At 43.4% G+C, this 13,516-nt stretch overlaps 2 protein-coding genes across 3 annotated transcripts; one reads left to right on the forward strand and one right to left on the reverse strand.

Annotated features, from left to right (window-relative positions):
• The first annotated feature begins 431 nt into the window (after positions 1-431).
• LOC117854893 (uncharacterized) lies at positions 432-4,183 on the forward strand. The gene is made up of 5 exons (XM_034737157.2): positions 432-880; positions 1,603-2,637; positions 2,759-2,984; positions 3,494-3,636; positions 3,716-4,183. Exons 1-5 carry the CDS (start codon positions 515-517, stop codon positions 4,010-4,012), a joined length of 2,067 nt encoding a protein of 688 aa, XP_034593048.1. The 5' UTR covers positions 432-514; the 3' UTR covers positions 4,013-4,183.
• Positions 4,184-4,479: 296 nt separating this feature from the next.
• On the reverse strand, positions 4,480-9,571 carry LOC117854892 (DEAD-box ATP-dependent RNA helicase 40). Of its 2 annotated transcripts, XM_034737155.2 has the most exons (7): positions 9,007-9,571; positions 8,830-8,898; positions 7,754-8,023; positions 7,167-7,517; positions 6,738-7,015; positions 5,741-6,094; positions 4,480-5,386 (listed from the first exon to the last, which is right to left on the reverse strand). In XM_034737155.2, exons 1-7 carry the CDS (start codon positions 9,424-9,426, stop codon positions 4,708-4,710), a joined length of 2,421 nt encoding a protein of 806 aa, XP_034593046.1. In that variant the 5' UTR covers positions 9,427-9,571; the 3' UTR covers positions 4,480-4,707. The 2 variants fall into 2 exon arrangements, with proteins under 2 accessions (XP_034593046.1, XP_034593047.1); XM_034737156.2 differs by lacking the exons at positions 8,830-8,898; positions 9,007-9,571 and adding an exon at positions 8,173-8,499.
• Between the last annotated feature and the right edge of the window lie 3,945 nt (positions 9,572-13,516).

Consider the following 13,516-nt stretch of genomic DNA (forward strand, 5'->3'; position numbering starts at 1 on the left):
ATTAAGCCTAATTAATCTATGATTTGATAATGTGGTGCTACAGTAAACATGTGCTAATGATGGATTAATTAGGCTTAATAGATTTGTCTCGGGAATTAGCCTCCATCTGTGTAATTAGTTTTATAATTAGCTCATATTTAGTCCTATTAATAGCCTCCAAATATTTAATGTGATATGAATTTTAATCCGAATCAAAATCCAAATACCCCTTATTTTTCCCCTCACAAGGGACAGGAGGAGCCGGTGGAGCCTTTGGAATAGCTCCCGCAGCTTGCCGGCAGGAGCCGCGCCAAACGCGCCCTCACGTGAATGGGCATGTACAGTACTGCGCTACTGCGGCAGATCCAGTGAGTTACGACGTGTACCTGGGCTGGCATGTGATTACGATTTGAAATAGACAAAAGTACAAGGACTTTAGTGCAAGTCCTACTCTTCTTCCACCAGGTAGCGAAACGACATCGCGAATCCCTAGCGGAAACACAGCTACGGCGGGCGGACCGGGATCCAGTCCGGCATGAAGCCACCCCGGCGATCCGCCGGCGGCGCCGCGTCCGAGGCCTCCTCGGCGGCCGGATCGGACGCCGAGGACGACAGGTACTGCAGCGCCAACTCCGCCCTCGGCACGCCCAGCTCCTATGCCACCATTCTCCCCTCCTCCGACTTCTGGGAGCACCAGATGGACCTCCTCCTCGATGACCATCCCGCTGTCTCCGGATTCCCCAAGAATCACCAGCTCAGCCGCCTCCAGGCGCTGGCGCCGGCGCAGTCGCGGCCGGAAATCGGTCCTCCTCCTCCGGCGGCCGCCGGAGGCGGCGCCCTCGCGCAGCAGGGGTCCAGTCCTGGTTCGCCGGCTGCTCCTCCGCGCCCGGATCACAACCAGGTGGGTTCTCTGGTACTTCAGTTACCTGATTAAAGCTGTGAATTTGAGCGGATAGCTGTCAATTTTTCATGCCCCGGCATCGTCAGCTTGGTTAGGATTGGTGTCTAGCAGCATTTGCTGATGTGGTTCCTCCTATAGGTACAGTACGAGTTTAGGTGTTAGAATCTGTCGGCTCACAAATTTGGATTATATTGTCCTGGGCTCCTAGACAGCTGGGGTGAAGGCTTTTTTGCAGGGGAACAAAAATATGTCCTCTAAATTCATGCATAGCTTGATAGTAGCTTCTGGGCTTAGCAACTATTCTGATCTTCGTTCCTGAAATTTTTAATGCAAATTTACATCAACAATTGTTTGATACTCATTCATTTCGGACCTCATCTCACTTTATCTAGTCTTAACTTAATGGAAGAGAGGTCATCAATGCTACTATCCAGATAGCTAAACACAATTGCACTGATTGGTCTGTATGAAATCTTGATTCATGCGTATGTAGTTTTTATGAAAAGTAAAATCGGTTTTGGTTTGGTGCTCCTTTATGTGTATCACAGTATTCTGCCAACATACATGTGCTCAACCTCACTCTTAAATTAGCAGTCTCATGCGCCCAAAAGAAAGTAAAAATGTCTTGTAGCTCTGCTTGATCAAATTGCAGTGTTAAATGAATCATGATTGTGTGTATGCAACCATATTATTGGATTGACACACTCACATTCTAACTATAGGTGGGCATATTTGATGACAATGATTTATTCGATGATATGGTCCAAGAGATGGAACAGATTCTGCTCAATTCAGGGGAGCCACATGAAAATGGATCCTTTACAGATAATCGCAGGAGCAATGCTCGCCAGGCTCACCATTTCAGAGATGGCAGCACTACTGCCTCTACTTCTGGTACAGATGATGCCTATGTATACCCTCTTCCTCAGTATCCTTCAAGAATTGATTGGGTGGAGGTTGTGGGAGCAAAGCAAAGAACTGGTGATGTTTCTTTCGGTGAGCGGATGGTTGGTGTCAAAGAATACACTGTTTATTTGTTAAAAGTGAGGAGTGGTGAAGATGAATGGGAAATTGAGCGAAGGTACCGTGAATTTTATGCACTTTATCGACAACTTAAGGACTTCTTTTATGAGAGAGGTTTGAGTCTTCCCCCTACATGGGAAAGTGTTGAAAAAGAGTCAAGTAAAATATTTGGGAATGCATCCCCGGATGTCGTCGGGGAGAGAAGTGGTCTAATTCAAGACTGCTTGCGTTCTTTGCTAGTTTCGAGTTATCCGTTTGGAATTCCGACCCCTCTGGTTAATTTTTTGTCACCAGGGAGGCCTGGTTATGAATATAGTTTTTTGAAAACTCTCATTCCACGATCTTTGCAAAAGCGAAGCAGTGATTTAAATTCCAAAGATTCAGAATGCAATGAAGGTGCCCATGATGATTCTACCTCAATGGGCAAGACCATATCACTTATTGTGGAGGATAGGCCACGGAAGTCGACCAGACAGTTGTTAGAGTTACAGCACTACAACTGTGCAGGATGCCATAGGCATTTGGATGCTGGACGCACATTGCTGCAAGAACTGGCGCAAACTATTGGATGGAACAAACCTCGATTTTGTTCTTACACTGGCCAATTGTTTTGTGCTTCTTGTCACACAAATGACACTGCAGTTCTGCCAGCAAGAGTTTTGCACCACTGGGATTTTTCACTATATCCAATTTCACAGTTAGCAAAAGCATATTTAGACTCCATCTATGACCAGGTAATGATAAGTTGATAACTTAAACTGTGTTATTTATTTATTACTTCTGAAATGCACTATAAAATATGAAGCAACTTTCATACTTCCCTCGACCTTAAGAAAGGGTGATTTGCATTTTCAGCCTATGCTCTGTGTAAGTGCTGTCAATCCTTTCCTGTTCTCTAAAGTGCCAGCTCTGCTCAATATCATGAGTGTCCGGAAGAAAATAGCAGCTATGCTTCCTTGCGTCCAATGTCCTTTCCGGAACTCCATACTTAAAGGACTAGGAGTTCGAAGATACCTTCTTGATGGGAATGACTTCTTTGCACTTCGTGACCTTGTTGATCTCTCAAAAGGGGCTTTTGCAGGTATTCATTTTCTGGAAGATTTTTTTGAAGTGAATAGTCCAAACTGGGTGTAGACTTTTCTGCAACTTGTTGGTTTTAATGTTAAATTCTGATAAGTATGTCAATAAAATAGGGTTTGTATTATAGCTGCATCTATGTATGCTGCTCCATTATTAAGCATCATAGAAATCTGCACTAGGCTTATATTTCTTTCCAATTATGTACATCACAAATCACAATTGAAGAATTGTGTTTCTTCATGCTTTTGGTCTATCAGAGTTTTATACCCAGCAAATTACCTCCCCATAGTGGATGCCTGACTTTTATACCCCCAAAAAAGTGGGAACCGTGAGTTTTAAACAATTTTTAGGTATTGTTTCTTATGCTGCCTCTCTGGCTATTGCTGAAGACTTGACTCTTGATAATTCAAAGATTGGAAGGAAAATCATGAACCTTTAGATGATAGTCACAGTAATATTCTCGGTGAGTTGGTTGCACTGACTGATACAAATTCTGTTTGCTTGAAACAGCACTTCCAGTTAAGGTGCAGACCATATCGAACAGGATACTTGTGCACATCACTGAGCAATGTCTTGTGTGCTATGACGCGGGTGTACCTTGTGCTGCTCGACAAGCTTGTGATGACCCCCTTTCCCTTATATTCCCATTTCAGGTACTCTGCCAAGTCTTTGCCTTCTAATCCCTTTCAGCTTTATATTTATTGCTGAGGAAATCTGTTACAATTGCTGTAGGAGGATGAAGCTACAAAGTGTGGTTTGTGTGGGTCAATCTTCCACAAGCAATGCTTTAGGAAGATTAGTGTGTGCCCTTGTGGTAAGGCATCCAACGCTGGCAGGAAGGTGGTGGCACTTGAGCAAGCTGGTGGCACGGGCATGCCATCAACAGAGTCTGTCCAACCTCCACCATTCTCTTCATCCTCTGGGTTTTTCTCCGATATTCTCTCGAAAGCAAGGCCAGATAAACTTTGGAGACCAAAAAATAGCAGTCCTGTAATCCTTATGGGTTCGCTGCCAGATACGTCTATATGAGCTCAGTTGTATGTGTTTATGTTCCATTGATTATCGTGATTTTGCCCCCAAATACATTCATACCGTGCATTAGAGGAGGTTCTCCCCAATTGTTCTGAATGTAATGTAATGCAGCGTAAACCTTGGATTAATACTATGAAGGTGGTACAAGGTCCCATAGTTATACATAAACACTGATCAAACAAGGGAAAATTATATGAGCAGGTTGAGTTGGTGACCAGAAAATCACATGTACGCCAATGTAGACTGGAACACCGAAGCTGGAGCATGGAGAATCTTTTTTAGGTGCGGACCGGAGAATTGGTTGGCAGGGGAAAGAGGGGAAGGCAAGAGACCATGATTCAAGCGCCCGCATGTAAGCAGCCACTATTCGTGGACAATTTCGTCCAGACGGAAAACCGGGACAGCACAAAAATAACTTTCCACATCACTAATGATATCAGCCACTTCCAGCAACAAACGATCTATGATGACAATAAACACAACATAACATGGCATAAATATCGCTGGTTTTGGTTCACAAACGGCACAGGTATCACCATAACATGCTCCGCAACCATAAAAACTGGTACAGTAATTTAACGAGATACAAATGCATTTCCACATTCTCAACTTAGCGAATAGTTAGCTTGCATAAATTGTCTTCTTGTCACAAGCTGATGCAGGAGCCACGCCGCCATTCTACATTCACAGAATCAGTTATCACCATTCTGCGTAGCTGCAGCACTTGATCGAGGATCATCCTCAGCTATCTCCCCATCCTCATCTATAACACCTTCCTCCTCATCCTCTCTGCTCTTGCTGTGGCGTACAGGAGATGCAGGGTTAGGTTTTTCAGAAGCTTCGACAGATTTGGCATTACCATCTGGCTGACCGTTGGGGCTCTTTGAACCACTGGCTTTGCCATTGTACACAGGACTATAAGGAGCAGATTTGTCATCTTGCGGGCTGGGCGAGCGATCAAGATCAACCTTTTCCATCTTCCCATCTTCCATGTGATGGTCGTCCTCAGAGTGGTTCACATGGTGGTCATTCCCAGACTGGGACCTTGGAGGGCTTTTGTGCTCTGAGTGCCCTGAGTTAGGCCGAGCAGACCCAGAGACAGCAGCAGCTGTTTCATACCTACGACTACCAACAGGACTACGGCTCCTGCTGCGGCTAGCACGGCGGTTTCTAGTATAGCTCCTGCTCCTGCTCCTGCTCCGACTCTTAGTCCTGCTTCGACTGCGACTCTTGGTCCTGCTACGTGTAGCCTCATGACGCCGTGCCCTCTTAGGACTTGGGCTACGGCTTCTACTGTCACTTCTGCTACGGCTTCTACTGCGACCCCTAGCAGATCTGCGAGATCGCCCATCAGTTTCACCATAGTCATGCCTGTCAGCATTACACAAAATCAGTAAGGGTCAGCATTTGAACTGAAGGAACTGTCACTAAAACCATAAAACATGTTTAAGATGCTCTACCCTTGATACTAATTTGAAATCATAATATCAAATCAGATTATTCAAAAAAAAAACTAAACACTGAACTAACTGAGGGGTCCCATAAGCTATGGCACAGTAGGGTGGTTGAGTGAGAGAGGGACTTGAACCCCCCATCCAAGTTATACCCTACCTTTGCTTTCAGTGCATTTTAAAGATTAATAACATTTTCAAACCCTCATAATACAGGCATAGCACCTAACAGGAAAATTACTAATTCAGATTTGAAAGTTGGTAGCGAGTGTACCTGCCACGACCACCATAATCATCCCTTCCACGACCGCCACGTGGTGATCTCCCAGAGGCATCTCTGCCACTGTACCTAGAATCCAGTTCAGAGCGTGAACCACCCCTGTCTGGGCGGGATGCCCAACGGTTCCTCTTCCTACCTCGCCCACCACCACGAGAAGCCATGTCCTCTAAATCACGGGGTACCTTTTGGTTTGCCCCTTCCAGGATTTTGATGAGGTCAGCAGCATATTTTGAATCCTGATCACAGAAAAATGTATATGCGACACCAGTGGCTCCAGCCCTTCCTGTCCTGCCAATCCTGTGAACATAGTCTTCAACACCAGTGGGGAAGTCATAGTTGATCACAACCCTGTGTAAGAAACCAAGAGGTGAATAGTTTGATGCAAGTCCCGACAAAAAAAAAGATCCACAAAGGCACAAAGTGAACAAACTGATCTCAGCTTTCAATACATAAATAACACAACTGGCAATGTACTCGCAACCACTTCCGGCAGTTTGTAAGTAATACCCCCGTGATGGTTCAAACCTTCCTTGCTCCTCTAATAATGGAAATCAATAATAATACACAAAAATACTACCGCTGGTCATTAAAGATGTTTTAGACAACCAGAAAAGTTTTTAGTGTTGCTTCTCCTTGTCTGAATGTCAAGCTTTTTTGACCCCAGGTAGTAATGCATAAGGCATTATACTATTATGAACAAATGGCAAGTTTTTCATAAGGTTATGTGTACATATGCAATAAATATTGATGCAATGGATGCAAAATGATTTGAACTGGAAAATATAATCAATGGCAATAAAAAATCAGCAGTCTCTCATGTAGATGAGTGACAAATAGACACATTGACATTTTGACTAATCCATGCACAATTAACCACTTGAGTTATGATGAATGCCCAAGCAAATTTGCTTTTCCGTTATTCCTAAATTGCACGACATTATAAATCAAGACATACAAACATGCATAGCAGATCATGGAATGACAGTCTAACCTGATATCTTTGATGTCCAAACCACGCGCAGCAACATCTGTTGCAACCAAAATAGGAGACCTCCCAGATCGAAAATGATTCAGAACCTTCTCTCTTTCACTTTGAGACTTATCGCCATGAATGGCCGAAGCTCCAAACTGCCTGGTGAGTGTCCTTGCAAGTTGGTCACACATCTTCTTGGTGGTACAAAATATTAATACTTTTGAACCTGAATCCTGGGATCGCAATATTTGTTCCAGACGTCGAAGCTTTTCTGAGGGTGTTATCACCTCCACATGCTGCACAGAAAAAGAGATAATAACAGGAACAGTTAATGTATGACTATACATCGGGTAATAGATAAATAAGAACAGAACTATGAATGCACCACAAAAAGGAAAAAGAATATGTCATGATTGATCAACAGGTCTATAGGGCCAGTCCATATACCTGAGTAATAGCGCTATTAGCAACAAGTTCATCAACACTTCCAATTGTCACCTGGACAGGATGAACAAGAAGATCGTCTGCAATCCTCCGGACTTCCTTTGGCCAAGTAGCAGTGTACATAAGTGTTTGACGACGGTGAGGTATCTCTTTCACTATCTTCCGTATTTGTGGCTCAAAGCCCATGTCCAACATACGGTCAGCCTCATCCAGAACAAGATACGACACTTGCTTAAGGCTTACCCTTCTCATCTCTAGAATGTCATTTAACCTTCCAGGTGTTGCAACAACAACATCAACTCCTCTATCTAAATCTCTCAACTGTGGACCTTTAGGAGCACCACCATATAGGCACTATAAACAACATAAAAAAAAACAATTGGTCAGAAGATAAAAATATAAACAAGAGATTCATACACTGAGCCTGAAACATTATAAGATCAACAGTATATAACATCAATACTTAACAAGTCAACAGTTAAAATTCCCATAAAAGATTCTTCTGAATTAAAAAGGTTTATCAAGGTTACAGAACATGAAGTCCAAGACCATTTTGTATATTGAACAAAATAGAGATAGAAGGAACAAACCGTGCAAGAAATTCTCGCTGATCTCCCAAACTTCACAGCTTCATCCAGAATCTGTGTTGCAAGTTCCCTTGTTGGTGCCAAAACTAGCACTGTTGGACCATTCCTTGTGCTGTTCTGCAGGCGCTTGATATGCATGAATCCAGGAAGTAGATACCCAAGAGTTTTGCCAGATCCAGTCTTCGCAATAGCTACTACATCTTGGCTCTGCATGGCGATTGGCCATGACTGGGCTTGGATAGGTGTTGGGCTTGCAAATCCAGCACGCTGTATCTAAAAACAGTGGAAAATAGCAACAAATGCAGGCAAGTAAGGACAACAGCAGAATTACTATATACTGCCCAAATCTGAATAAAAAGGTCCCTTTTTAACTCTTCGTTGCGCAAATAAAGACAGTGCATGAGGACGATTTAAGAGCATACAAATAAAGTGTGCCCGCAACGCGTAGACTTGCGGACACAAGGCGAAGTAGAAAAGGCTCTAACAGAGTCCCTGGAGGCTCGCTCAGCCATGGATCGTTCATCCACAAGGCCCCTTCCAGCAGCTGCCACCCAATCCTATGTATGGATGGATGTTGACAGCCTGGGCCAGACCTCCATGGGTCGAGCCCCAGAAGAGGCCCATCATCCATGCGAGGAGCCTTTTCCAAGAACTGCACGCAGAGCAACGAATCGGCCACCGTGGGTGCCACGAGTGGGTGCCCCTTCGCGCCATGGGCAGCCCCCCGGGGAGGGAACGAGCAGCCTCGGGCGTCCACCCACCCTTGGCAGCTCCATCAACGAGACCGGCCCTCAGCCCGTCGCACTATTGGCCGAGGGCGCGTGAGGCAGCATACGACATTAGCTCCACCTCGGAGCAGATATCGCATCTGCCACAGAGATGGAGATAAGCAGTCGGTCTCATAGGCAGCCCTGATTTAGCACAATCAAGTAAATAAAGAGAAACAAGCAACAGCTGGAGCACACGCCCACAGTCCATCGCGCGCTTTGCTCACTGGAAGATCTTGATCCTTCGCATGCGACTCTGTTAGGGTTAGAGTTAGATCATGAGTCAGGGGGTTCACCAGCGGAATTTCGTACCTCCTTCAGAATTTCTGGCGGAAAGCCACCAGCCTCAAATGAAGTCATTGGAGCCGGCACGTTATCCCCCTGCAATAAGCAGAGGCCAATCAACAAGGGAGTAGGTAAGAAAACATGTTTCGAGCTCGAGCTGCATCTAACATTCTATCCGGAGACGTGGACGTGCAGAATTCATACCGTAACAGTGATCTCGTGGCGGCGGCGGTACGCCTCGGTGGACGGATCATCGGCGACGGCGGCCGGAGCAGGATGGTGGTGGGAAGACGCCGACTTGGAGGACGCGTGCTCGTCGTGGCGCCTGTCACGATCACGGTCGCGGTCGCGGTCCCTGTGGTCGCGCCGGGGCGGGGTGCGGGAGCGGGATCTGGACCTGTCGCGGCGGTCGCGGCTCCGGGGAGGCGGGGGAGGCAGCGGGGGCGGAGGCGGCGGGAGCTGGTCCTCGGGGGGCATGGGCTTCTCGTACTGCGTGACGTTGGTCTCCGGGTTCCAGTAGTAGAGGTAGCCGGTGGTGCCGTCGACGAGGCCGCGCCACGGCTTGGGCAGCGACGGGTCGTCCGGCGCGTACCGCGGGGCCGCGCGCCCTGATGAGCCCGACATCGGATCTGGCCGGATCTGTGGCCTCCGGCGACGCCTGGGGGCGGAGGCCGCGGAGGACAGCCGGGATGAGGGGTGTGGCTGCGGCGGCGGCGGCGGCGAGGGGCAGGGCGAAGCGAGGGTTTCGGCTTGTGTTTTTTTAGCCCTAATTTCACTGTGTATCTCTCGTTTTATTGCGATTTTTGGGTGCTCGTGGTCGACTTCGAACCGTCTTCCAATTCAGGCTCAGGCCCAAAGGTGGCCCACAGGTTGCTCTATTTTCTCTATCGGACTGCCGCACCTTGCTCTCTTCCGAACGCGTCAATACCAAAACGACAGTGAATAATATTTCCGGCCATAGGGCCATGGCAAACTATTGATTTGATTCCGTGCGCGATGCTGCAGGTCGAACCAAGTCAATAGAGTGACACGGAGTAGCAATAGCATCGCTGCGTCTAACTGTGCCAGAACAATGGTTGGAATCCTTGTCTGAAAATGAAAAAACAATTGTAATTAGTCTCGATTTCATGATGCTTTATTTGTTGATGCAGGTGTTAAATAGTGTAATGAGTAACAGACAATAATGGTCGCCTGAAACCATGACCCTCGAAGGTTTTAACCATATATTACTTACTTGTCACCGTCTCGTGTCGGTCATGCTTGGGGTGTGATCCTATATGTGAGATTTTGCAATATCAAGCTACAATAAATCTCGTCAACATTGTACCGAGTGTAATGGTTAATATAATAAATTATTATATAGGAAAGAAAATGGTAAAAATGTAATCAAGATTAGTTTTAACCTTTTAGTTGTAGAGAGTGGCTCGCAAAAGTATGGTGCTCATCTTTATGTATTTAGCTGTATCTCTAAAAGGACTAAGGACTAAGTTGATGTTTTGCTTAAAAAAATTGGATGGCGTAAAGTAAGAAGGGGGAAACATGTTTGGCCCATGAACAATTCATACATGACATCAAGAAACGAGCGATCAAATCGAATGAATAATATGCCTGTATAAAAGCATCTTGATCTACTAACCCCAAAGTAACAAGTACCGCCAATTAGTCAATTGTACTTCATTACAGATTTTGAATAATATCATATTATGATGCTATCATACCCAATATACAAACCATCAAATATATCAAAATTAGAAAACATAGAGAATATTAATGACTTCTTTATAACAATAAGAATATAAGCAAGTGACAAAATTCCATAAGTACATCCGTCACATTTAATCTATTGAACAGCAACATACATGAGGTTCACCATAAGCAAACAGTAGCATATAAAATGCAAATATATTTGTGTACTTGTAAATTAATTTGTCTAAAAATAAGAAAAAATAGAAGATATAATTGTAGTGGAGCCATTTGATGCCAAACATAATGACAGAGGCCTGAGCAAGCATGGTCCCATACATGTCCATGCGCAACATAGCACTAATGTGAAAAGAATTTGTGCATGAGCGCAATCCTATTAAGTCTATTGGTGTATTGTATAATTGCATGTTTATCGACTCTGGAGGACAACAATATGTACAACTTATCACCTTTGGATCAATTAGGTGAACACCTTAAAATCATTGCACCTATATCTTAAATCTATACATTCCATCAAACAACATATAAGCAAGACTATTGTTGACATTTGCCTAAAGACAGATAATATCAAACAACATGAATCATTTTCCATGACTACAAGGGCCACGTTAAATATAAAAACTCAATATGCTATCGTTTGTTATATTCAAGCTCACTCAAATTTTAGATAAAAAATTATGTTCGTGTTGAAGTTAATTAGTTTCAATAACCTTAACAGCTAACAATGACGGACACACTATGCAAAGCATCTATCATACAAGACATCTTAGAAATAATATATTGAATTCAAATTTGAAGGAGATAAATATATATTCCTTGATGATCCTTGCTCACTTGAATTGGTAATTAAGGTCCATCCTCTAAGCCATGTTGCCGTACCATAGATCAAAACAAAGGGAAAAATAAAATGGCAATCCATTTTAAGAAAAAGTGCACAAGCTCAAACAAAACCACGCAAAATCCGGGAGCAAAGGAAAGAAAATATTATCCCAAAAATATATAGGTGATGTTTTAGACATGAAATCAATATCCCAAAACAACACTTTCAACAATTTAAAATGCATCAATATAAATACTTAATAGTACACAAAAGAATGTGACATTATGAACAGTTTTCTGGATAAGTTTTTGTGTCAATTTCAAATATTCAATCTTAATAGAGATAACTATGACTATAAATTGGACTATTCGATTGCACCCAAGACAAAACATCACATATTTGCGGATAGAGGTAAGTGTCAAGTATCGTTGCTGCTGGGGAGGGTATGGGGACGCCTGCACTTACCCGCACCCATATCCAAAATTCAATTGCCTATTTTTTACCCTCCCCAAATTTATCCATACCCATTTACCCATACTCATGGATAACTGATCGGTAATTGGGTAAATTAAAATATGTGCAGGAACACATCTTAGCACTTCTGTGTTCTGCACGCAATGCCAAATTAGCTGGAAAAAATCGGGATTAAGATCAATTAATAGACAAATATACATAGCGCAAAGAGGAATTAGAAGAGCGGTCACCATCTGGCACAATCGAACTGGAAAACAGGTAGGAACGGACATCCATGGCCAAAAAAAACTCGAAGAAACCTTACGTCTGACAGTACAGTACAGTACCTAATCGAAATCCATGGCTGCTCTGTGAGCTCATCGGTGGTTGGCTGGTTGCTCACCGTTGCTTCCTGTGTTGCCCTTTTGTTAGCGATTGCTTCTCATCCTCCTCCCATCCCTGAAATATGGGGCTCCTTGCCGTAGAATCACATCTGGAGATCCATCTTAGCTGCGTTGTTGTGAGGTCTTGCATGCTTGCACAGAGCGTGCATGTAGGGCGACGCGATGGAGATTATGGGAGCACGTAAGAGGTGACGGAGACGGCAAGAGCTCGCCCAGCCGCCCAAGAAGTAGGATTTTGCTAGAAGTGATAAATAGACTTGAATTGAAGGGAATAGAGCAACAGAAAGAGATCAGGATACCCTCCCCATACCTGTTATCTGACGGGTATATCCATAACCTACCATCCTACAAACAGGTAAAGAATTTTCCACCCATCCCCAACCTATTCCATCGGGTGTGGATTTGGGGAACGGGTAAGGGTACCCAACGTCAACACTAGCATCAAAGGTGTAGACCATAAATAAAGTATTTTGAGGGGTAATGACCTAGCAAAATCGGTAACACGCATAAAAGGTAAACTATAGACCAATTTTGAAATAATATCACCAAAACTGATAATTACAAGCAAGGATACCATGGTGTATAAGGCTACAATTCTCAATAAGATTTCAATATTGTAATGTATACATTAGAAATACTCCATTGGTTATGATATCTTGTCAAGTTTTGATATCCATGTACTCAGGGTTTGGCTATTAACAAATTTCGTATATATGCGGGGATATAAAAACTATAAGTTTTTATTAGGTTTTAAAAATATGATCACATATTAAAATGTGGTCCAAGTAGCCTCTTGAGTCTTGAATATTATGGTGCCGTCCAAAATGATAAGTAGTTGTGAGTTTGTGACTAGAAAACAATTATTACGTATTAAAATTGACCCGAGCATATCATAAAATCATTTCGAATAAAATGTTATGTATTTATACAAATTTTCTTACCCTCATCAATTTATCTTTCCAATAAACTTAAAAGTAAAATATTATATTCTTATTATCAGGACAAGTCTTAACCTTTTGTTAAACTTGAATCTTTAGAATTTTCTTCCTCTTTCTTTGATTCCCCCCATTTACTACAACCATCCACCTTGTTTCTCCACCATTCTTTGTACTCAACAATCATAGGTAAAGAAACATATATGAAACATCATGAAATAATTTATGTTGGTTCTTCTTTCAAATTTCATCACATTCCCTTAACTTGACCCTTTTTTGTCCTAATGTTATCCTCCTTCCAAATCCATTGCCTTTGCTCCTAATTTTCATGTGACAGATCAAACTAAATCATTATAAAATATTCCAATCGAAGAGAAGAGCACACATGCTAAGTTTTT

The sequence above is a fragment of the Setaria viridis genome, chromosome 5 (genome assembly GCF_005286985.2).
Source record: "Setaria viridis chromosome 5, Setaria_viridis_v4.0, whole genome shotgun sequence".
NCBI classification, from domain to species: domain Eukaryota; kingdom Viridiplantae; phylum Streptophyta; class Magnoliopsida; order Poales; family Poaceae; genus Setaria; species Setaria viridis.

Coding starts and splice junctions, on each gene's coding strand:
- LOC117854893 (XM_034737157.2), top strand. CDS start 515: ATGAAGCCACCCCGGCGATCCGCCGGCGGCGCCGCGTCCGAGGCCTCC. Junction 2,638..2,758: donor TAGACTCCATCTATGACCAG/GTAATGATAAGT, acceptor TTGCATTTTCAG/CCTATGCTCTGTGTAAGTGC. Junction 2,985..3,493: donor CTCAAAAGGGGCTTTTGCAG/GTATTCATTTTC, acceptor TGCTTGAAACAG/CACTTCCAGTTAAGGTGCAG.
- LOC117854892 (XM_034737155.2), bottom strand. CDS start 9,426: ATGTCGGGCTCATCAGGGCGCGCGGCCCCGCGGTACGCGCCGGACGAC. Junction 8,899..9,006: donor GCCACGAGATCACTGTTACG/GTATGAATTCTG, acceptor TGCTTATTGCAG/GGGGATAACGTGCCGGCTCC. Junction 8,024..8,829: donor CGCCAGAAATTCTGAAGGAG/GTACGAAATTCC, acceptor CACTGTTTTTAG/ATACAGCGTGCTGGATTTGC.